This window comes from Lissotriton helveticus, chromosome 6 (assembly GCF_964261635.1).
Source record: "Lissotriton helveticus chromosome 6, aLisHel1.1, whole genome shotgun sequence".
NCBI classification, from domain to species: domain Eukaryota; kingdom Metazoa; phylum Chordata; class Amphibia; order Caudata; family Salamandridae; genus Lissotriton; species Lissotriton helveticus.
This window is the reverse complement of record NC_136067.1, coordinates 1592585874-1592611045: the sequence shown is the minus strand read 5'-3', so window position 1 is coordinate 1592611045 and position 25172 is coordinate 1592585874. Positions and strand designations below refer to the sequence as shown.

Here is a 25172-nt window from a genome sequence, read left to right as displayed (position 1 = left end):
TGTGTCTTTTATATTTCCACAAACTGAAAAAAATTCCTTCCAAAATGTAAAACCTAATGTAAATTAAATTGTACCGCAATTCAACAGGTCTTCTGGTACTCCATCTTTATGCATCCATACCGATCGACTAATAATAGAACATAAACAACTCCTATAAGCACTCACTACGAGTATTCTCCTAAAAGGCTTTGCCGTTCCAGCTCATCTGGTTTGCGACAGAAACTTTATCCTTTCCAAAAGGCTGACCTTGTTGTTAAAACACGGTTAAAGTCAGAGCATTTAGTAGGCAAAATGCACTTTTAATTATAGGCACAACATAACGAAACCAGAGACCGGTTAAATGAAAGAAAAAAATAAGACCCAAAAAAATGGAACACGTGGCTAGTGCCAGTCAACCACTGGAAGCAAAACAGATGCGATAAAAAATCTACATATCACATGCTTTCAAAGTGAATAAAGTTGTTGAAACCGCACCACGGAACGTACACACAAAACCCAAGTTTAAGGGAAAAGTTACACCAGTTCGATCCAGCGTACGTGAGACCAACATAGAGCCATTTCCTAAGTGCAACATGGTATCAAGTTTCCCCAGGACTCTATAAAATAATATTGCCATCCTACAAAAATCAATAAATAAAAAACTCCACAACAAAATGTTAAATTACATTTTAATTGCATTTTCTAATTACAGTTCACGCTCGGGCCTGCGGCTTCATAGGTATTGTGCTCTGCAGGGCGTGTATGGGGTTTAAACCGGTGAGCGCGGCTGAGAGGGCGCCTCGTGTGATCGCCACACGGGCTGAGTGCAGGCGGTATGCGTTGTGAGTGCGCTGCTGGCGGGGATGGTGCCGCTAGAGGAGGGGGAGGGGTGATTGCCGCCACAGCCTCTCGCCGCCAGCCCTGTCTCCAGGCGGGAGAGGAGCTGCTGCTGCACAAGGGGCCCCGCCGCCGATGGTCATGTGACCCTTTAACGCAACCGGACGGGAGCGGAGCAGCAGCACCGGCAGTAGCCGCCGCCCGCAGTTCGCCGCGAGCACCGGAGCTACGGCAGTACGGAGACCGGAGGGGCGACGCGGGAGAACGCTCTACGCCCCCCCAGGAAGAAGCGGGCGATCCCAGGGGGAGAGGCGGCGGCACGTGCCGCGGCCCCGGTACCGAGACGCTCCACCCCCACCAGACGCCTTGTCCTCCGGTGGTGGTATAGGGAGTCTCGCTGCCTGGTGCGGGAAGCCTCTGAGACCTGTGGTAAGGGTAAGTGGGGGCTCAGAGTTTTGGGGCAATTTTTTTTTTTGAGGGGGGTCCTCAACTTTCACTGGGCCTCGGACCAGGCAGAAACCGGTCTATGTGTGCGTAATTGTTGACGGAGGGAGTGTAGTTTCGTGGAGTAGACCGGCATATCCGGGGGGGCTTCTGAGGGGGGGCCCCACGGTGGTTGCTTGGGACCGGGACCCTCCCTGGATCTTAACGACAGCTCCCCCGGGCCTTGCCGCCACCCCCTGGTTCAGAAGGCCCAAAAATCAAGTAAGAGACTCCCGTAGGCCGCGGTTAAGGTGCCCGCCAAACCGGCGCCTCCCTTCCTGGTCAGGCTGGGCCTCCAGCGGCGCCACTACCACGCGGGCTCCGGGGGGAGGGGGTCCGGAGGAGGGGGAGGCCATCTTTGTTCGTTAGCGCGTGCTCCCCTCCCCCTGCGGTGACGGGCGGCGGAAGTGCGGCCTCCTCCACTCCGGAGGCAGCGGCGGCATATCCGGTGCTCCGGAAGGAGGAGGCGGCGGGCGTGGCGAGCAGCGTCTGCCGCCGGATCCTGCTGCCCGGGAACGGGCCTCGGCCGCTTCGGCACCCCGTACGACCGGTCTCCGTCCCGCCGGCTGCCCCCGGCCGCCGCTGGCCCAGGCTCCAGGCTGTGAGCGCTCCTGTGGGCGGGGGCCGCACTGTGCGCCGAGGTGGCTGAGCCGTCGCGACCAATGGGAGAGGAGAGGCTGACGGGCTGAGCGCAGCGCCGCTCGCTGAATAATGCATCATCCGCATCACAGCGCACAGACACTGCCAAGGCCAGGAAGAGATAGCCAGGGTCAGGCACTAGCAACACTGTCTGCGACTGCACACACTGCCGGGCTTAGGCGCTGCCACTCAAGCAAGATAACACGTTAGAGGGAGTATGCCTACTGCCCTGTCATATTCATGAGAGCATACAGTGCTAGAGCTGTAAACCCATAACGTTTGAAAACGCTTGTAATGCTTACTTGTGCCAATAAAGCATTTTTGTATTGTCAGTGGGCAGGTGCTGCGCTACACCTGGTTTCGGCAGGCAAAGCAACTTCATAGTGCTTGTATTTGAGGCCATGCAGGGTACACTAGAGGCTGTACCGTACCCTCTGGTCGATAAATAGCCGAATCAACCCACATATAAACGAAGACTTTTGGGGAAAGTGGTAGGTAGGTACTTATGTACCTACCTACCATGAGTAATTAAGGCATGGTTCCGTTTTGTGTTCTGGACTTCATACTATGTTATAAAACATACTCTTCGCTCGCTTTTAAAGAGCCATAATTTGGGAAGCAATGAAAAGGTTAATTAGCCAGAGATTACTGGGATAATGGGAAACTTTTCCACGTTGTGCTTTAAAGCTACGGAAATAAAATAATACGTCTAGATATAGGTGAAAGTAGAACCGGAAATTTACCGTGCCACAAACTACGCTGTAAACTAAAGACAGACCTGCGCCCTGACCGTTGCACCAGTCTCTAACATATCCTGACAGTGTGCACTGATGTAACCATAGCAACCAGTAATAGTTTGAAAACAACACTTGCCCACTGAAGTGTATCTCCCTAGGATCGCTCCCTGAACTGGACAGTCTTGAACCCTTTCCTACATATTGCTGTAGTGTGTGGAATGCAATAAACATTACTGTTGTTATTTTTTTTCTTGGGCAGAAAAGTTCCATACCGTTTTTTTCTCACACGCAACAGCTCTTAAAAACACTCCGTTCATTCAGTGGGGCCACAATAACTGGGCTTTGAAACCTCTTGCAATCCGTGTCCTACCTCAGATGACCTTTATTATTTGTCCGTGTGCTGGTCACACAAATCTCTTTGCGTCTGGTCCCGGTGTGCTTTCAAGCAGCCTGCCCTCCAAGTTCAATGTTTTTTGTGGCTACAATGTGTAAACTCGGTGAAACATTATGAAAGCATGCACCTAAGAACAGGTTCCATCCCTATTGTCCATTGTCAGGAGTTCTCAACTGGACTCCATCTTATTTTCGTGGTTGCAACTGCCTGCATGTAGAGTTTTGCATAGGTACATTTTCCTTTCACGGTATTTAAGTATCAGGGTTGGGTAGCCAAGTTGGTCAGGTACTTCAAGTGTAACTCGTTCTTTGTGATGTTGTTATATTGTTAGTGCATAGCGATCATGGTCCCTTTGAGATCGGTAATACAGTACTTGGTGTTACGGAACATGGCATTTTCTTTTTGCCTTTGTGCTTTTAACCAACACTGAACTGTCGTATTTCAATAATGGTTGTAGTATGAGGTTTCCTGTTATCAAATATATATTTCCCTTTATATTTTCGTGTGACTCTTAACAGTTAACATGCTAATTAATATATTGGTTTACACAGTGGCCTGTATGATATTTCATAGCATTCTGTTGTAACACACTCATTTACCACGCATGCATTACAGCGCGAATGCCATTACAATGCAAACCGTTACCGCATATATTTTTTCTACGAATATGCTTTACCATGCTTGCCTTTACAACGAAATTCGTTGTAAAAGCATGTACGATAAAAGCATATGCATGGTAAAGATTTCCCTGACCCCTACCTTATACCCTAATCCCGGTTCCTGGCACACCCCAACCCTTCTTTGAGAGAAAAAAAACATTCCCCTGCCCTAAAACCCTACCCCAGGGTGACTCCCCTTTGCAACCAGCTCTTCCCCTTCCCTAAAACCTGCCCTCGGCAAGACCACTACCGGCCCCTGCCATAAACCCGTTCTCCTGTAGAACCCCCAACCCTTTCTCTACCCCAAACACTACCCCTGTGCGAACCCCTCTGGCCCCTAGCACTTTCCCTAAACTCACTACACCTGCTCGAACTCCTTGACCCCCCCCCTCAGCCCAATCCCACCTTGCCTCTCCTCGTGGTTTGTGCAGGCAGCTCATCTGAGAGCGGGGGATGGTGCATGTCGTTGTGAGGAAGCGGAAGAGTCTCTCTGTTCCCTCTAACAATGTTAACACAGCTTTTTCCTCGCATATGCATATATTTTTTTTACTGCACATATGCCTTTACCGTACATACCTTTACAACAAAGTTTGTTGTAAAGGTATGTGTGGTAAAAGCATATGTGTAGTAAAAATGCGTATGGAAAAAGCCGCGATGTAATGGCTGTTTCCCTGGACAGTGGCAATAGCATGAGCACAACAAGGTTTCTAGTATCTAAATGCAGCATAAATGGTAACAAAGGAAATCTTTCCAGGTTAGCACTATGCTAAAAAAAAATGGTGATGCTGTGTTGGAGATGATATAGCTGGCAGTGATCAAGACTACTTGTAATACAGGCATACATGGTTGTCTGGATTTTTTTCTTTGTGTAAGGTGTCGTAAGAAATTGACAGTCCCCGTTTTTCACACACCTTCCCAGACCTGTGTCAAAGCAAGCTACTCTGTTTTTGGCACCACCAGTACCAGAGTTGAGGTGGATTGAAGACTAAGATTAAACTTTTCTGCAGAATAAACTGGCTGTTCAGATGTTGCAACAGCAATTTTTATTTATGGTTTTTATCTGGTGCCTCCAGAACAGGGATACTGGAGCTCTTTACAAATTAATATGTCGAAATGTATTAATATTAGCATAGGGCAGTGAATTAAATAATGACTAGTAGAAATCCAACACAATGGGCATCTATGTTTCTGAAAATAGCCGACAGGGATCGGCAGAAGGTGGTGGAAAGGGTCAGTGATCAAGAGCAATCGAGATGACAATCGAGTAGATCAGTTAGCTATTATTTTTCATTCATCATCTGAAAAAGAACAAGTGGGGCCAATGTATTGGGCAAGTTTGACTGAGTTAAGATTCTATGAGTTGCTGCTCAAAATTCTGGTGCAGAGGAGATAGCCTTAAAAAAGCACATGGAAAGGCAGAACATTATCTGCGCTGCAATTATGAGTAAGATATCTAAAACAACAATGCTAGGTGGTTTGGTTTTTGGAATTTGGGCTTGAACGTGTACTACTATTTGAAGAACATATACTTTAATGGGGGCACATTGCATACACCACAGCCCACGAGTTAGCTAAATTAACGTCTTTCATGATCTAGGAGAGATGAGCTTAACCCCTTCAGTGCTGATGACAAAGCCAGCTCGTCATGGGCGTTACCTGCGCTACGCGGATGACGAGCTGGCTTTGTCATAAACAAGCCATTTTTTAAATTTCAGCGCACAGCGGGAAAACGCGATAGCTCGGTAGGGGTTAATGAGCCTCGTCAATGAAACTTTAGAGTCCAACTCGATTGGCTCAATCTATGAACCCTAAAGAGAAAAAATAACTTTGCTTTAAAGAGCTATCAACACTTGAGTTGAAACATTTGTGTAGCTCACTTGTTGACCATTGTTACGAAATGCAAATAAAAAGATTTAAACCATAAAGAGCTATCAACCACCGAGGGTAACCCTTACAGGGCTCGAAAAATTAGCTCGACCACTCACATTTGTGAGTCAGATTAATTCATGACCAGCTATTTTTAGGTCCTACTCGCCCTTTCTGAGTATGGATACAAACTGACACTTGACCTCTGCCTCTGAAAGCAGAGGAAATGTGACAAGATGGCAAGATTTAAAGGCATTTGTATTGCTCACAAAGTAAATGAGCAATACAAATGCTTTTAAATCTTGTTAACTTGTCACATTGCCACAGCTTTCAGAGTCAGAGGTCAAGTGCATTTGTTAGGTCGAGGAGATTTTGTAGATTACTAGACCTGCAGGTCTAGTGCATTTTTAATGATTTTTCGAGCCCTGCATTAGTGGCATGCTTGATTACAGAGTTCCATCCCGTTCCTTTGCAGAATTGGGAATGCTACAACCGTTGAGATGCCCAGGAGCACTTAGTTGAAAAAGGAGGGTAAAAGTGGGGGTAGGGTTACTCTTTAAAAATACCTGCCTGGTAGTCTTAATGTTTTAATTTGGGCTCCAGCTGGTATGATTAAAAACAATAAAAGTTAGGAAGTCCTGTGTCTCTAGTTACCCCTGCTTCCTCTAATGGAAAATATGTTTCTGCCACTTATGTTCCCAAATGCTTGTAGCTTTCGTCAGGAGCGATTATGCTACTACAATCCACACCTAGTCCATAATGGTGACGTACGTGGTGAATTAACCGCACATAGTTCAAGCACACCTAAACCACCTAATTAATGTATGTAAATGGGTATCTGAAAAGAGAGGGAACAAATAGCATTGTTCAAATATTGTGCCTAAATGTTGAAAGACAATGCTCTCTTTGTAAAGTGCACTATCACTCGCAAGGGTATCCTTGCACTGTGCAGGTGTGTGTCTAGACATATCAATGGGAGTTTGGTTAACTGAAAAGCCAGGTCTAAGAAGAGAGGAAGAGGGTCGGATGTGGGGTAGGAGTGCTTTCCACACTTTGGGAGCGATGTGAGAGAACGCTCATCCTCCTGATCTAGTTCTCTGTATGTGTGGGTTGTGTGCGAGTAGGAGTCCTGCGGAGCAGTATAAATTATATAGGGAGTAGTTAAGGACACCAATCAGGAATTTCTATAGCCGTATGCAGATATGATCTTGACCTTTTCTTGATTTTGTAGATGGGCAGGAATTTGTTTAAAGATGTTGCTCTCAGTGAAAACTCTAAGAAAATTTGTTGTTGTTCCTATACCGATGACTGGAGACAAATGAGACATTCAAGAGCCCCTGCATTTGTGCCATATAAATGTTTATGCAGGACAAGAAATAGCATAAAAATATTACTAGACCTGCAGGTCTAGTGACTTGAATAATTTACTCAACATAACTGTAATGTACCTGACCTGTAATCCGGTCTCAAATTGTGTAATTCTAGCAAATATTGTTTCACAGAGCCGCTGTTTTCTTCATCATCACTTATGAGAGAATCTTCAAATATTCAAGTTCATCATTTCTGCTGTACAATAACTATTATGCTTTACTTAATAGACTAAACTTTTGCTCAGTGTATAATAAGAACCTAGCACACATATAGGGTTCAAAGAACCCTATACCTACCTCTTAGATAACTAATAACTTTGTCATCAGTGCGGGTCAAGAATATTTTTCTGTTTATGTTTAAAACTCACTTTTAATCAATATATTACTAAAGCATGATTTGGTAGTGCACTGTCATTTACAAACAGCACATTTTCCATTAAAATGGCCAAAAACGTTCCCACTAACATGCAGATTTACTGATAAAACTATATATTGTATAAACAATTGGTGGAAACTGAGTTTCAGCAGAAATGCTTATCATTTGCACATCACCAAGTAAAGTGTTCTGATTTTTTTTTTGTCCGATTAAAAACTCCTTTTTCATCACACATATTTACAAAAAAATGCCTTCATAAATGTTTGCACAGTCCATTTACAAGCTATTTAAATGTGTGTTAAAAAAGAACCTGAAATCATACAGTCACTCTTTGTACAGCATGATCATTGTCACAGTTCACTTTACAAAATCCTCTGACTTTGCTGCTTATTTATTCCTGGAGGTTGTTTACTTTTCTTTCTTTGTGTGCAAATTGCAAGACATAAACCGACATATGACCTCTGTCTCTGACATCAGTGTAAATGTGACAGGATTTAAAGGCAGCTTTATTGCTCTTTCACTTTCTGAGACAACAGAACACCTGTTCTTTATCTGCTTGCCAGACCGGACCAGTAGGCCCTAAAAATACCCCCCCCCCCCCCCCTGATAAAATCTGTCTCATTATAGTGAGTAGATTTTGGGAGGCCTGTATATGTGATGGGCACATAAATGATCCAGGACGAATGGGCCAAGGGGTAGAACATGAGGATTCCACCTGCTTAAAGTAGTTGTGATCTGGCAGCAATTATGTGAACCACAGACACTTTCGCCTGATTTCCATTTAGCAGGACATGGTATAGCAGTGTTCCATGGTTAATACATTATAAGTTAACCGATGAGGCCACAATAGTGAGCATTTAATAGCAACAAGGGACCCCAAATTTAGTCTGCAGGGACCATGGGGAGCATACTTTTGAAAAACAACAGTGGTCCCAAACAAAAGCAATAACGAAAGAATAAAATATAGACAGAGTCAATCTATATTTTCAGGACAGACATGTCCAGCCGGACAGGGGTCTTCCAGAGATTTTACTCAGTATTTATGTATTGAAGTCACATAGAGAATACCTTCCAACAATCAACCAAAGTGGACAGCAAGCCTGTGTCCAGTACTAACAGAGCGAGTACAAGTGGTGATGTAGACAGCAGAGAAGGGCTTTGTAAGGCAAAACAGCGTTACTCTATAAACAGTACAATTGTACAGAGTATAACATACATGCACTAGACATTTCAGTAGTAATCACATTTCAGTTCAAGTGCATAAAAGGTCGACGGCGTTTCGGACCCCTATAAAATATCAGGGACCATCATCAGGACAAATACAATGAAAAGCCTTAGATTAATTAAGCCTCTAAATGCCGAGTCGCCTCATTAGAGAGAGGCTGGCTCCTCAGGCAGATGATACAACCGCGAGAACCCAGAGTCGGGTCGCGGACGCCGCGGACAATGTGTTTTCCGTCGGCTGGCCAGGATACCGGATTAGTCGGCTGAATGATTTCCTGGCGTCCCCTGTCCGGCTGGACATGTCTGTCCTGAAAATATAGATTGACTCTGTCTATATTTTATTCTTTCGTTATTGCTTTTGTTTGGGACCACTGTTGTTTTTCACAATAGTGAGCAGGCACATGTCTCATTATCAAGTATGATGCTTGTGTAGTTCACAACTTAAATGGTGGCTATGGTGAACAAACGTCAAATTCCAGTTGAAGACCCGATGACGTTGTGTGAATTAATGTTTTCCAGCAACAGTGTGGAAACAAAGGGTTTGATTTGTTTCTCCATCATATTTCATTTCCAGTCTCTGTCGTACATAAAACAGTAGAATAAGCTTGAGTGGTTGTTTCCTTGGGTCTCTCTTACATATTTTTATTTGTGCCCTATTTGTATAGAGCCGAACTAGCCAGACATCAGCAGACTGCTGTAACAGTTCAAAGACAAGCTTACAGTCAATTTGTGATAGGAAAGATAACTGGGAGAAGAAATGTACTGTTACTGCATTGTTATCTAGTGTTTTTGAAATTAGCGCATCTCTAACACTTTCCTAAATTGGAATGGTGTTGGATTGGTCCTGAGGGGTACATGGATGTTACAGATGTGGAGTGCATTCTTGGAAAGGGCCTGCTGCCTGTGTTTTTTTTCTTCTTCTTTTTTCTTTTCACACTTCTTATTCTCCAGTTTAATGGTGTCCTGGCTGCAGTTGTGTAGAGAGCCACCGGATATGGTCAGCTTTTCTGCAAGATAAGCGGGGTGCTGGCTGTGATGGCTTTGTAAATCATGTAGCTGGATTTGGAGATGGTGTGAGCAGGCAGGGGAGCCAATGGAGTTCCAACAGGATATGGGAGTGATGTTATCCTAGTTCATTAGACCCTGAATAAGACATGCTGTGGAATCTAGGATGCCCCTAAAGTGTGTGGCAGGAGGGGTGGGGACGCAGCATGAGTATGGAAAACTATGAAGTGGGTAGCTCCCTTCATCTGAATGCAAGAGTGCAACAGCTTAATGTGTTTAAACAATAATAATAATTTCTTCAGTTGTGGTAGGGGATTACTCAGCTGGATATCTTCTAGACAGCAGCATGTGGATTCTGTGCACCTTCTGTCTTCATGGTTGTGTTTTGATGCAAAGAAGGATTTGCTCATTGGGCAGACGCTCAATCCTGCAAATCTTGCAATGGTTTTAATTAACTATGCTACTAAAAAAAATATATATATACAATCCTGAAAATCTATTCAGACCGCTGTTCAGCTTCTCCTTTTCACAGCCATTTAAAGAGTTTGTTAGCACAAATGACACTGGAATTAATTACTTTGCTGTTCATGCTGGATAAAAGTTTGGAGGCTGATGAGTGAATACACATATGGCAGCCTTTAAATTTCCCAGTTCCATATAAATGCTAACAGTAATGGGGGTAATGCTAATTATTGTGCACCCAATCACAATTAGATGGATTCCATCTGGATAACATGGGTGACATCTGACAGTAACTCAAACCAAGATTCTTGCCTCTGCAGCCCTTATGAGTAAACACAGTGAATATTGGTGTCCGATGGTCAGTTATGTCAAAGGCTGTTGATTAGTCCAAAAGGAAAAGTAGAAGGACTTTTCTAGTTTCATACCTGGTGCTGGTGTCGTCCAACACCTCGGTGGAGGTTGTCTTCATATTCGTCCACAGTCAAAGCCGGACCAAGCACAGGGAAACTTGATAGTAGGGTGGAATCAGAGGGTTGAACTAGGTTCCCAAGTCAAGCAAGCTTAGTTAAAGTCATTAATTTCTATAGGGAACTTTTGTCCATTTAATTTTTTGTGGGAACTGCTTTTATAATCTCATGTCTCCACTGGAAATGCATCATTGATTTGTTGTCTATTGATACAGTTATAACCCTTTTTTTGCCTTCCATTTTCTTCAGTATCTTCTCATAGTTGGAATCATTACCCTTTTTTACAGGTGGTTCACATAAAACCTTAAGCACAAACGATCTGCCTGCCATCCCATAGGTAGTAATATGCTTTACGAGACTTTAATTGATAAACTATCCCTAGAAATCGAAGCTAATAAGACACATCCAAATTTCTCAAATCCTGACGATTGAGTCCTGTTCTGTGCTACCTGGGTCAATAAGTGACTATTTGGGGCTGACCCCTGGTTGGTACAGTTGTTTTCCACTGATGTGCCAGGCTTTGAGGTGCTATCGGACTGCAGCTGGTTGACCAAATTACTCTCTTTGTATGCCTGGCTGTCCAAGCGTAGCAAGGACAAAAAGTCAAAACTTACCTCGGGAAGATGGTATAGAGTTAGTACTGAACTCCGTTATTACATATAATAAGTAATTTGACTTCATAAACTTAATATCAAGTCATAGCTTTTCTTTTAAAAGAATGGTTAGTGTATTTACTTGTGGGTTTCAAAATAAAAATCACACAGTAAGCTTCAGTGTCCTGAGCAGTCTTGAGGGCTGAGGTACAGCACCAAACCCAATTGTTGTGTGTGTGCGCGTATGTAGGTAAGTATGTATGTATATGTGTATGTATATATATGTGTATATATATATATATATATATATATAACATACTAAAGCACAAACAACATAGAGCCCTATGGTGAATGTTACTCCCTGGGGAAATGTTTGATGGCCTTGATTGCTTTCTGGAATTGTTGTCTCAAGTTTATATGACCTTATGAACAATGCACAGTCCATGCAACAGAGGTGCCCGATGCAATATTATAATGCACCAAATTGTGCATGACATATTAGACCTCTGCCTTAGTTTCTCATTCCCCCTGGGTTAAGGTCTGGACAGATTTGTGCATTTGAGCCCAGATGGCTCGGAATCCACAAAAATTGGCAACCTAATACCCACCACACATATTGAGCCAGAGTTCCGCCATAATCAGTGGTGATAATTTTAGTGTGCATAGAGATCACTGGCCAATAAATAGGGGGGGGGGAGGGGGCAAAGCTGGGACTTGTAGAACGGGATCTCGGGTTTGGAATCCAGTGCTTCTTAACTGTCTCTCAAGCCCAATAAAAGCATTTATACTCTTCTGGAATGAATGTGGCCACCCCCAACTAATCAACACTGCCTTGTGGAGAAAACACAATCCTCTGTCTTGTGAACTGAGAGTTGATATTAGATGCATTCTTTCTGAAACTTGGAGGTGTTCAGGGGGATGCAACACAAGATAATCACACGTGCAGTCTTGAAATGTTCTTGCAGCTCCTCATCCCCTTGATAGTGCGCTTGCTCAAGTTGCTTCTGGCCAATTCAGCTGCTAGATCATCATAGCGTGATGCAGGTTTCAGTCTTCAGACCCTTGCTTCTGGTTCTTTGAGGTCGAAGGTCTTTCTCTCGGATCCAAAATCACAACCAGGGTGCATTCCTTCACAGATGTCTTGAAGCAATGCCCCAATTCTCATTCCCAATCAAGACGAAATGCAGCTAATGGCTTAATAGCGCCGATATTTATCCTCCTTTCGAAAACATTAATGGTAAGCCAGGAATCAAAAGGCAAACTATCTTCAGAGCATATCTCCCAAGCTTTTTGAAAATAAAAGATAATGACTAGTATCAACTAGGCAAGCAATGCATATTGTCTTGTCAGAAATCAGACAGTTTCAGCCAGAGCCTCGGTTTGCTTGGTGATTAACAGATAAAAACCGCAAAAGAGGATAAGATAGCATGGGAGTTGCAATTTAATATGATGCCAATGCATATTTCTGAATGACACCCTCTGCACCGTCCATGTCTTACAGGCTGCCAACATGCTGATTGTCTATCAAAAGAATGGACAAAGACCTACCTCAAGGGGTACCACTATTTCTGCTGGCACACACTGTACCTACCATTTATTATGCATAATGTATTCTGTGGCATAATATTCTTGTAAACGTCTATCACAAATATTATGTTGTGTTCAACTTAAAGAGAAAGTAAGGACTCCAGCTATTGGTGACCATGGCATGTGGCTTGCTGAAAGCCCAAAAAATTAATTAATTAATTCTCGGCAAGCAGTCAAAAGAGTGATAAGGAAGTTGCGCCCTAGATGAGGCAAATACAAGAGGAGGAACCGAAAACATTGATAAGAAGAAAAGGCAAATAATGATATGTATTAAGCTGGCCCAAAGTCTATTTAAGTATTGGTAATGAACTCACTATGTCTTTTGACAGCTGCCTACAATTGAGACCTACGAACTGATTGGTGTAAGGAAGAAAAGAAATGCGTAATTCTAAATGAAGCAATACTGTGATTAACATGATAATATGAAATGCATATTGAAACAACTGATTTTATTAAGCCCAGCTTGATGCTAAACCAGTTGAAAAAATAGCGGCCCGAAATCAGTCAGAAATGAATCCCCAGAGATCCCAAAGTATTTAATACTCCTGAGATAAACACATGAAACCCACACATTTAGTGGCGGAATCGTACTTAGTTTAGCATGTCAGAAGCTTAACCTGGAATTTCAGAGACATTTGGTTGGACATTTTACTTCCTCTTCATTTGTGCAAAGTGATCAGTAGACTGAATAACATCATGTTTCTGTTGTATTTCCATGATAAAATGGTTTCTTGCGCGCACACACACACACACACACACTCACACACATATATTGTTTGCCTCTTTCGTTGATAACTTTTCTGTCTTTGTCGAGCACCTAGTCCTGAACCTGAAAGCCTGGTGCGTGAAGATTTACACTCGCTGGTTTAATTAGGAGGTTACCATGCAGTACCTTTTAGTCTTCGGGCAAATAAGATATTGTTCCCTGTGTCAAGCTATCACCTGCAGCCTGACCAAATGGAATATGAAAAATAAACAAATGGAAAAAGTTGATACCAAGCAAAAAATACACAGTGGCACTACACAAAAAGAAAGATCTCTAACCTACTTTAAAAATCATCCACAGATTTAGGAGGAAAATTCTACAAAAAAGTTGCAAAATTAGTCCAGCAATTGTCATTCGAAGATGATAAGAAATAACCCCAAAGATACTTAGATGTTCCAATATCAATAAAAGTAACACCTGGATATTTGCACTTTAGTTTCCTTCTGCACGTTGAAATTGTGGAGTTTGGTCGCTATGATATACAGGTTTTATCACGTTGGGGCTGTAGAGTACAGCACCAACATAAAACCTGTAAAAAAAATCGGGCTCATCTAATATGTATATGCAAAAGGCGGATTACAACCCTCTTCGAGATTACTGAAATCTGCCTTGTACACTGTAAAGTTAGGACAACAGTGTATTGACATATGTCCTTGTGAAGTTAGCGACGCCCTCCTGTTTATAGGTCCACACCCTCTATAAAATCATTTCGCTTGTTATCTGATTTTATGTTTAAAATTTTAGTAATGGCTTTCTACAATATAGATTACCTTCCCATTGCAGGAGTATAATAAGAATTCTAAGAAGAAAAACAATCTTGTAAGCCAGGCTGTGTAGAAAAGAGGAGTTACTCCACAGTAATGGAAGAGGAGGAGTGATGCTAGGAGTGCGCAGTCAGTGTGGCAGTCTGAATCAGAAAGCCTAAGCACAGCAGGCAGTGCATTAGGGCAAATGAATAGCAGGGCCAGGCTCTGCATTGCATGGATTTTCTTCTTTTCCTTTGAGTCATTGCTTTCTCTGTAGTTAATTATAATTTTTATTATTCCAACAGATCTCTGTACCAGAACACATCTCGTACCGAGAAGCAGTAGCACTTTCCTGCCTGTGCAAGCAGAGCAGTTGGTGCTATGTTGCCTCCACCCCATTAACTGGACAGTTTTCGATTCTATAAGCAGAAGAGGCACATTGGACAGTGAGTTTTTTTTCTTTGATTCTTTTATCATGCTGTTGAATACTGAAATTGACGTACTGATATTATTTATATATAATACACCACAGATGTTTTTGATTTTTAAACTACGATTGCATTTTTTTATTTTTAAGAGCTTCTGCCTGGAACTCTAGTGTTTGGCGAAAGTACACTTGGAGCTGGCAACATGTGTATCAATTCCCGAAATGTAGACGCACTCTGCCTTGCTGGGGAAATTATTCTGCCTGCATAGAGGCGGGCAGGGTATGGCGTGGCTAATTCATTAATTAGCTGAACTGTATAGGGCCAGCCGTGTGTTTGTGTGTGTATGCACACAAACACGCACGTATCGGGTGCATGTGTAGAGAGCAATGTTCACGCCAAGGAGGTCTTGTACTGTTTACACATAATGTGTATATATTCCCACAACTGTGTTTCAGGCTTCATCTTTTAGTGTCAAATTGCTTTCCCAGTGAGGGTTCGGCTGATACGTCTGGATTTTCAAAAATGATTGTTAGTGAAGATTCCAATTAGAATGCAAAATCATGCACTTTTGATATATTTGCATTGATCGTGTTTTCTGATCTAACAGTAATTTGCCTCTGTGGCTAAAATGGTTAGCTACACACTGGCCAGGTTTCTTGTTAATTATTGATTTCTGAAGCGCACATGGAGGTAATATATTGTTTGACCTACATATTACCTGATTCTGACATTCTAATGGGGACTGTTTTGCTTTGCAGACTTCAAATATGGATTTGGCCAACCACGGACTTATTCTTCTGCAGCAGCTAAATGCTCAAAGGGAGTTTGGTTTTCTGTGCGATTGTACGGTTGCTATTGGCGATGTGTACTTCAAGGCACATAAATCCGTCCTGGCTTCGTTCTCCAACTATTTTAAGATGTTATTTGTTCACCAGACCAGGTATGTATGAAAATTAAACTGCCCATACTTGTATAATGCTGGGAAGTGGCAATATTTTGTGAGATGCGACTGAAATGTATCAGGGTAAAGCCTCAGGGCATAACAACTACGAATTTCTTCTTTCAAATGGGAATATATATCTGTGTTGTATTGTACTGCAAATACAGTTGTTTCTCATGTGCTCTCACTACCTGGTTTCTCAGCCGAAGTATGTTTTTCGCTTTTCTGAATAACGGAAATGCTTCCCCAAGACCAATACCTGTATCGCCCACATGGTGAACTCTTGTGGTAGGCGTTGGAACATCACCTTTGTGGCCTTATCTACATCCTTATTTCAGTATTTGATCCTATCCTAAACTCTAGTGACATCTATCTCAGTTTGTCATTGTCACAGTAAATGCATAAAATACGTTTTTGGAAGTATGCTCACCTAATAACATTGATCGTTAAAGGTAACCTTCCGTGTCCTTTTTGCTTGAGAATATGTCCTACCATGTGGCACAAAAGGAGACATGACTTAGGCAGGGTAAATAATCTTTATTATGGTAATTCTAAACACATTATGTTTCATCTTAAACAAGCATTGGCTAAGCCAATAGATTGTACCTTTGGGTCCTATTAGCTTTTCCATTGGGCAGCATGGCTAAAGAATAAAAAAAAAAAGCTTTTTACACGCATGTCAGTTGGTAGGCACACGTGCCATTTTTTTGTTCTTTTTAGTTGCTGATCCAAGTTGGCTCAATAATGTAAAGAATAAAATGCACAAATGTGTTTTCTTATTTATTTAGGTCTCGCCTAGGCAGCGCTTGCGCTGTCTCTTGCAGACATGCTGTATTCAGGATATGTGCATAAAGCTCCGTTCATTTTCTGCCCATCTTTATAATTGGCCCCTGTCCTTTGTAAATGGTGGCTTTTCATTGGTTAATAAGCTTAGTAGTCCCTCCTTAGCTCCACCCTGTCTCTTCTTGTAACCTCCCACAAGGACACCCCTTGGTACATGTGTTGTACATGTGTTACGCTGTAAGAGGCGGCCGCTCACTCGCTCTCTGCCGATTCCCTGCTCTCTGACTGATTCCCTGAGTGAAAACTGCCGGCTGGTATCGTAGCGCTTCTCATTAGCACTGCTCTTCTTTGCTTGTATCGCAGCGCTTGTCCACTTTGTTACCGCCCGCATTTGACTGCTCACATCTGCATAAATCATTTAGCACTGCGCTCGCTTTGTTTGGCTTCCACCTTATATTTTACTGTTCGTTTTACCTGTGCCTTCTCTCCATTGCATTATTCACTTTTTGGCCCCAAGCTCGGCCAGCTCGTATTTACCTCTGCTGCCATTTTGTTTGTTGTGCTTTCGAGCGAGCCCCTCCTCTCCGCCCCGCACCCGCCTCCCCAGCTGCTCCTCCCTCCCAAGGTTTGATTAGCATTGCCCCGTAGACTAAAGCGTTGTGACCTCCCTTACGCTGTAAGAGGCGGCCGCTCACTCGCTCTCTGCCGATTCCCTGCTCTCTGACTGATTCCCTGAGTGAAAACTGCCGGCTGGTATCGTAGCGCTTCTCATTAGCACTGCTCTTCTTTGCTTGTATCGCAGCGCTTGTCCACTTTGTTACCGCCCGCATTTGACTGCTCACATCTGCATAAATCATTTAGCACTGCGCTCGCTTTGTTTGGCTACCACCTTATATTTTACTGTTCGTTTTACCTGTGCCTTCTCTCCATTGCATTATTCACTTTTTGGCCCCAAGCTCGGCCAGCTCGTATTTACCTCTGCTGCCATTTTGTTTGTTGTGCTTTCGAGCGAGCCCCTCCTCTCCGCCCCGCACCCGCCTCCCCAGCTGTTCCTCCCTCCCTCCGCCCCCCCCCCCCACTCTCCATTTATGTCGGATGTCCACACGCGCAGCGTCCACGCGCTACGGCCGCGCCGAAGGTGTGCCAAAGGTAAGCCCGTCTACGCCCGTCCGCGCCCAGAGCCAGACCCCCTGGTCCCCGCATCACCCATCCTCCCCGCATTACATACGACGCCTCCTCCCTCCTTGCACTCAACCCGGCCGACTCACTAACTGCGTCCAAGCAGCACCAGGACACACCCATGGACCCTTCACCTGCCACTCCTGCAAATTTACCTGCGTCAAGTCCCAAACCAAATCCACGAACACCAAACAGAGAACCAACACCAACCACCTAAAATGCATCCTTCTCAACACCCGCTCGGTTCACAAACACGCCATCGACCTTTGGAATCTACTCGACACCATTTCTCCGGACATCGCCTTCCTAACAGAAACCTGGATGAATGCCTCTTCAGCTCCAGACATCACCATAGCCATCCCGGACGGCTACAAGATCATCCTTAAGGACCGCCCCATCCAAACAGGAGGAGGCATCGCCATCGTCCACAAGAACACCATCCGCATCTCAACGAGCTCAGATGACAACCTCGCTATCGCCGAACACCTCCACTTCCAGATCCACACCGACCCCAAGACAACACTTAGGGGCACCCTCCTCTACAGGCCACCAGGACCCCGTACGAAATTCAGCGAAGACATCACTGACTTCATCACCCCACACGCCCTCCCTTCAGAAGAATACATTCTACTGGGAGACCTCAATTTCCATCTGGAAAAGAGCAACGACAGTAACACCACCACCCTTCTGGACAATCTCGCCAATCTCGGACTCAAACAACTTGTTAACACCCCCACACACTATGCAGGACACACACTCGACCCTATCTTCACTTCCAGCAAGCATATCTCCTTCACTCATACCACACCCCTCCACTGGACGGACCACAGCTGCATCCACTTTATTTACAATAAGACCTCGACCCACAACCACCCTCAACCAACTCTGCGAAGAAACTGGAACAAAATCACCATCGACCAGATCTCAACATCGCTTCTTCAAAAACCCCCTGCCTATTCAGCGAACCATAACCAAGCCGCCATCAACCTCATCTCCCAAGCCGCCTTCAAAAACGCCACCCGCAAACACCACCAATTAATCCGGACAGCCAAGAAAACAGCACTCAAAGACCGACTAGACAACAACGCCCACAACAGCAAGGAACTTTTCAACATCATCAAAGAATTCACCAACCCCACCGCCAGCTCTAACGACATCACCCCCTCACAAGTCCTCTGCGACTCCCTTGCTTCATTCTTTCACGACAAAATCGCCGACATCCATAACAGCTTTGACAACACACCTGTAAACCAATCCACCCCACTCACCTCCGAACGGTTACCTCCCCCGAATATCCTTCTCGAATGGAACCCAATCACCACAGAAGAGACGATTCGCCTGATGAACTCCATCCACTCAGGATCCCCTACAGACCCATGTCCCCATCACATCTTCAATAAAGCAGACTCCATTATCGCACCCCATCTCCGAGATGTCATCAACTCCTCCCTTAACTCCACCACATTCCCAGATAGCTGGAAACACGCCGAACTCAGCGCCCTTCTGAAGAAACCCACAGCTGACCCCACCGAACTCAAAAACTACCGCCCCATCTCGCTCCTCCCATTACCTGCCAAAGTCATTGAGAAAGCCATTAACAATCAGCTCGCCACCTTCCTCGAAACTAACAAATCACTCGACTCCTCACAGTCTGGCTTCCGAGCCAAACACAGCACCGAAACCGCCCTCATCACAGCAACAGACGACATTCGAACACTACTAGACAACGGAGACACAGTCGCCCTTATCCTCCTTGACCTCTCCGCAGCCTTCGACACAGTCTGCCATAGCACCCTAATACAACGCCTCAGAAACATCGGAATTCAAGGAAAAGCACTGGACTGGATCATTTTGTTCCTCGCTGGAAGAACTCAGAGAGTCCGCCTCCCCCCTTTTAAGTCAGAGGCCACCGAAGTCATCTGCGGCGTCCCGCAAGGATCATCACTCAGCCCCACCCTCTTCAACGTCTACATGAGCCCCCTCGCAACCATCGCACGTCAACACAACCTCAACATCATCTCCTACGCTGATGACACTCAGCTGATCCTCTCACTCACCAAAGACCCAACCACCACCAAAACCAACCTACACGAAGGGATGAAAGAAGTAGCCGAGTGGATGAAGCACAGCCGTCTGAAACTGAACTCGGACAAAACGGAAGTCCTCATCTTAGGCTCATCCCCTTCGCCTGGGACGACTCTTGGTGGCCGACGGCCCTAGGAAAAGCCCCCATACCGACGGACCACGCACGGAACCTGGGCATCATCCTGGACTCCACACTCTCGATGACCAGACAAGTCAACGCCGTCTCATCTTCATGCTTCAACATCTTACGCATGCTCAAAAAAACATTTCACTGGATCCCCACCGAAACAAGAAAAACGGTCACCCACGCACTGGTTACAAGCCGCCTGGACTACGGAAACACCCTTTACGCTGGTTCCTCCGCAAAACTACAGAAAAAACTTCAACGCATCCAAAATGCGTCAGCCAGACTCATACTAGACATCCCCCGCACAGACCACATTTCCGCTCACCTGAAAGACCTTCACTGGCTCCCCGTCAACAAGAGAATAACGTTCCGTCTCCTCACCCACGCACACAAAGCCCTATACGAACTTGGACCGGACTGTCTCAACACGCGCCTTTCCTTTTACACCCCCACCCGCCAGCTGCGTTCGTCCAACCAAGCCCTCGCCGCTGTTCCGCGCATCCACAAAGCCACCATGGGAGGAAGATCCTTCTCCTACTTAGCGGCTAAGACCTGGAATTCCCTTCCCATCCACCTCCGCCTTACTCAAAATCACCTAGCCTTCAGAAAACAACTTAAAACATGGATATTCGATAAGTAAACCTCCCCCCCTCCCTCAAGCGCCTTGAGACCCAATGGGTATGTAGTGCGCTATATAAATTTGGACTTGACTTGTTGTTACTCCCCAGGTCTTATTTACAGCCTCAAGACACTATTTTCTTAAAAGGCTTCAGGCAGGACACACACTTGGTCCTAACCTAGGCTGGCAGTGGTTACTTCACTCAAGAAAACATCTCACATTTATATGAGACCTTCTATAAATTTCCCTTCATCAGCTCCACACAGAGTGCAACCTAATCTGGAATTAATATAAGAATTCTTTTGTCACATTTCAAAGCTATTAATTGCATATATGGACATTGCTATTTGAATGTACCTGTGGTACTACTGTCTTGCATGCAATGCATATGGGTACGGTGGATTTACCATATCTTCTGCAGGGAGCAGTACCATATTTGGCCAAAAGAGGTCCCCTGGGACCTCTTTTGGTCACATATGGTACTGCACTCTGCAACATGGCTAGGTAAAAAACATTGGCATTTATAATGCCAATAACTCCAACTTTGCAGGGGGCAGTACTATATGGGACAACAAATGTCCCATGGGACCTCTTTTGGCCACATATGCTACTGCACCCTGCAACATGGCTAGTTAAAAAAAATTGACATTTATAATGCCAATAACTCCAACTCCAACAAATGCGAGACAGATTGCATTTCCAATGCAATAGGTCTCACATTTGTTAAAGTTAGAGCTGTTGGTGTTGAAAATGACAATGTTTTTTACTTTTACTTTTTTATACCATTGGCAATAGTGCTGCGCAAATATAATAACTCTACTAAAAATAAAAAAAACAAAAGTAAAAAACATTTACATTTTCAACGCCAACAGCTCTAACTTTAACAAATGCGAGACCGATTGCATTGCAAATGCTTGGGTTTTTTGGGGAGCTGGTGGTGGGAGCAACACGTGGTGCATGTTGGTATGGCAGCAGCAAGTAGGACATGGGGCAGAAGCAACACTGTGGCACGGGTGGGGTCGGGTTTTTAAAGCAGGTGGCAGAAAGCAACGCAGGGTGGGTGGTGAAGGCAATACCAGTGTGCAGGTGAAGGGAAGCAATAGGGGGATCGCGAGTGAGGGGGACAGATGGGCAAAGCAGACCAGTGTGGAGCTGGTGAGGAGAAAGTACAAGGAGAAGTAGGCAAGGAGGGGGAAAGAGTAACACAGAGTACAGCGGGGGAAAGACACACCAGAGTGAAGCAACGGTCAAAGAAAGCACATGCACTATTTTAGAGTGTGTAAACAGAACTTAAAGAGTTGAATCTGAAAAAGCAGGCAGTGGATGGACATAGTAATAATGCTTTCATACTCCAGGGGCAAGACAATCACAAGAAGAGCAAGAAAAGCCTACATAGCTAAAAAAATAAGTAGCAAACAAATGAGTGTCACAATGAAGGCTCTAAGCCCACTTTAAGATACTATGTATCAAAATATCCAACATTTGATGTCTCGTGCAAGAACTTAAAAAAATCACAACTTCGGCCAGGTTCACGTAACCAATTTGCTTTTAAAAGAAAGGAACAGGAACTTAGTTGCGCTTAAGCTGTGGTTTTATAACTGGTCTAGGAAGCAGTTTTTGGCACCTCTACCAGATGGCCGTGCTCTACTTATTAATATGTTAGAGTTTAAAAATACCAAAATCACCATCCGTTAACTTTATCTTCCCTGTTCTGCTAATTGTCATTTATCACTAACTTATGTCCTCATTCTGAGTTTACATCAGTTGTAAGGTACACCTGGGAAAATAACAGTTGAGATAGATAGCATGTCATTTTTTTTGCACTCTTTTCTGAGTTTTGCCCCATGCAAGGGAAAAAGAGTATCCAGAATTAGTCTTTTGTACTTGTTTTAGCACATGATGTTCACGTTAATGCACTGGTTGGTTCTTGCAGTTTCCTCCTGGTAAGACTAAAAAATAAACTGAAAATATCCTGAGATTGAACACAATTTGCTCACAGCCCCTGGTTGTAAATCATTTTTAATGATGAGTTTTATAGTTAAGAAGGTTTTTTTGTTGTTGCCCTGTTTATAAAGTCTGTTTGCTGTAAAAAAGGACATGGGCGTTTCGGTATTTCACAACGAAATCCTCGACCACAGTATCTAGTAATATTTTCTTTAGGGCCGGTGTCTTCTCTGCCCTAAAAGCTCCTGCCCTCAGTTGCACCTTAGTGGGCTGATGCTTTTAAAGTTTGTTGTTTTGTATAATCCCTTGCCTTTGCTTCACGGAGCACATTTTTTTTCTGCACAAAGATACACCATGCAGAATGAGGTTAATATGAGAGAGTCATCATCCAGGCCATTAGAGTCCTACATATTGGTTGAAAGAAACAAGTGTCAGTTAAAATAATATCTGTGCTATCAGCATGGGACCGATTTTAAGCCCAATGGTCTCAATGATAATGCAGTGTAGTCCATATGGAATATGAAATCACCCCGCCTAATGCATAGTCATTCTAATCCACACTGGTGCAAGGATGTACTTGTGACGGCAGAGAGGTCATTGTTAAAGTAACCTTACTGAGGCGCACTTCTAAAGTACTGTTTTTGAGTTATCACTTCTTCAGAGTCTACTGAATGCCTTCCATCCATGTTAAGTTGATTTTATCCGGGCTTTTGACCCACATTTTGTTCCCAGATCATCTCTCCCTGCACCGTGGCACATAAAGCCTTGGCTCCTTTGCTTCACTTACAGAAGCATAGTACTTCAAGAGGTAGTTTTGAGGTTACTGATTTTAATTGAATGTCATGGCATCTCTTTACTGTTGCGGAGCTTCGTGGAGACTTGTCTCCTCACTGTTTAAATGATAAAGATGTTATTGCATACTGCGGCGGTCTAGCAACATACACCTTCATTTACTTGGTAAATTCCTCAGTTTTTCTATAATTAATTTGCCCATTGCCTGTGGGAGAACACATTGTTACAGTTATCCTCCATACACTCTCTGGACCAGGTGTCTTATACCAGTCAGTCTCGAGCTACCAGTAGCTCACAGCCTTCAGTTCATTTTTTCAATCATCACAGAGTCCTTTTTGTTTGTTTTAAAGGAAAGTTTGTGTTTAGTTTACATTATTATTTTCAGGCAGCAGATATCAGGGCCCTATAATGAGCAGCGTTGGAGTCAGATTTATGACCCAGGGCACAGAGGATAGGAACTAAAGCACTGAGGTATTTGAATCTTAAATAAAAGTCCTAGTCAACTCAGTATTGGAGCAGAGAACAAAATGATGTTTCTGAATGTTTTTAAATGGGATAAAATACAAATAAAGAGTTAACTAAAGGATTTGGTTAACTCTTCATTATCCCATTTCAAAGTGTTCGATTTACAAACAGCCGGCCTCTTGGTCCTAGTAGCCAGTAGATACCCCATATGTAAAACTGAAAAAGACTGTAATTTGTTTCAAATGGGAAACATTTAAAGTGACTAAAAATATTTCTATGAAACATTGAGTAAACGTATTTCTCCACTTTCAATTAAGCAAATAAGCATCCAATATTTTATGAAGCTTGTTTCTTCACTTTAAATTCCTTCTACTTCAACAAATGGCTGTGTTTTTCAGTTGTAAACATGGCACCATGTCTACAGGGCATTTACACACAGTAGGCATCTTGCTTCCGGGGGCTGGTAGACACAGCGTCCTATGTAGAACATAAAAATACAGTTATTTTTTGAAGCTGGAGAAATGTAAAGTGTAGAAAAATCTTCCATATTATGAACATTTTTTGCAGAACATTTTTCTGCAGTTTACATTTCTCCCATTTAAACAAATGGTTGTATGTTTGCGTTATATTTGTTACAGTGCCACATATGGCAAAAGGTATGTCCTGTGCCACAGGTACATATGACAGACACTCATTCACCCGTACACATATATCCTATTCATACGCATATATGTTCATATATCCCCCAAAGACCACACTCTCACCGACACGCATGGCAGCCCTGTCAGAGTGCCTCTAGTCAAAGGAGTGTGTTCAAACCATAGTCTTTGGCGCTGTGAACATTAGGCTTAATCAATGAAACGGCATGGGGGTAACATTGCACGAGTGGCTTGGACTTCAGTAGCTCACAGTGATTTTCACTGATCAGAAGTAGCTGTCACTACAGAAAAGGTTGGAGACCCTTGCTTTGGACCCTCCTAGGAGGTGGGTCTAGCAAACGTAAGTATAAAATGCTTCAGTTTTAACCTTGTTTGATAATCCGAGCTTCTGCTCGTATGGTGTGAAATCTCAAATGAAACGAAGGATTAGAGGAGGTTGATAGTAAGCAGTGTGCTTACAGTTCCTTTTAAATTTGAAGCATAATAGTAAATGTTTGTAACAGAGTTACACATATATATTTAAAAGAAATATCCTGTATAAATCTATCTTAAACTTTATTTAGGATAAGCATAAAAGGTATATATTTTTGTTTAAGGTTCACTATTACAATTTTATACTAACTTGCGCTACAACAAACCTGTTAATGAGAAATGTAGTTGTTAGAAGCGGCTGTCTCTAGTTGGCAGAGGTATACACTTCTGACAAATAGGGACACACCTTTTCTAGTCAGGGCAAGGGGATCACACACTTAGATAACCCCTGCTCACCCCCTTGGTAGCTTGGCAAAGCAGACAGGCTTATCTCAGAGGCAGTGCGTTAAGCATTTATGACCACATACAGTAATAAAGTGAATACACTACAAATGGACACGACACAGTAGTATTATAAAAATAAGGATTTTTATGTAAGGCTTAGCACAAGACCAAATAACGACAAAAATATACCACAATCTTAATAAAT

At 43.6% G+C, this 25172-nt stretch overlaps 1 protein-coding gene across 3 annotated transcripts in view; it reads left to right on the top strand.

Annotated features, from left to right (window-relative positions):
- Positions 1-765: 765 nt before the first annotated feature.
- Positions 766-25172, top strand: part of ZBTB2 (zinc finger and BTB domain containing 2) — a 42057-nt gene continuing 17650 nt past the window's right edge. The window contains exons 1-3 of one of the 3 annotated variants that reach the window (XM_078649392.1): positions 766-1251; positions 14496-14636; positions 15377-15558. In XM_078649392.1, coding sequence (XP_078505518.1) covers positions 15386-15558 — 173 coding nt within the window. In that variant the 5' untranslated portion in view covers positions 766-1251; positions 14496-14636; positions 15377-15385. Of the gene's footprint in view, positions 1252-1299; positions 2069-3236; positions 3299-14495; positions 14637-15376; positions 15559-25172 lie in introns of those variants that run through there. The other 2 variants (XM_078649391.1, XM_078649393.1) reach the window with 2 other exon arrangements.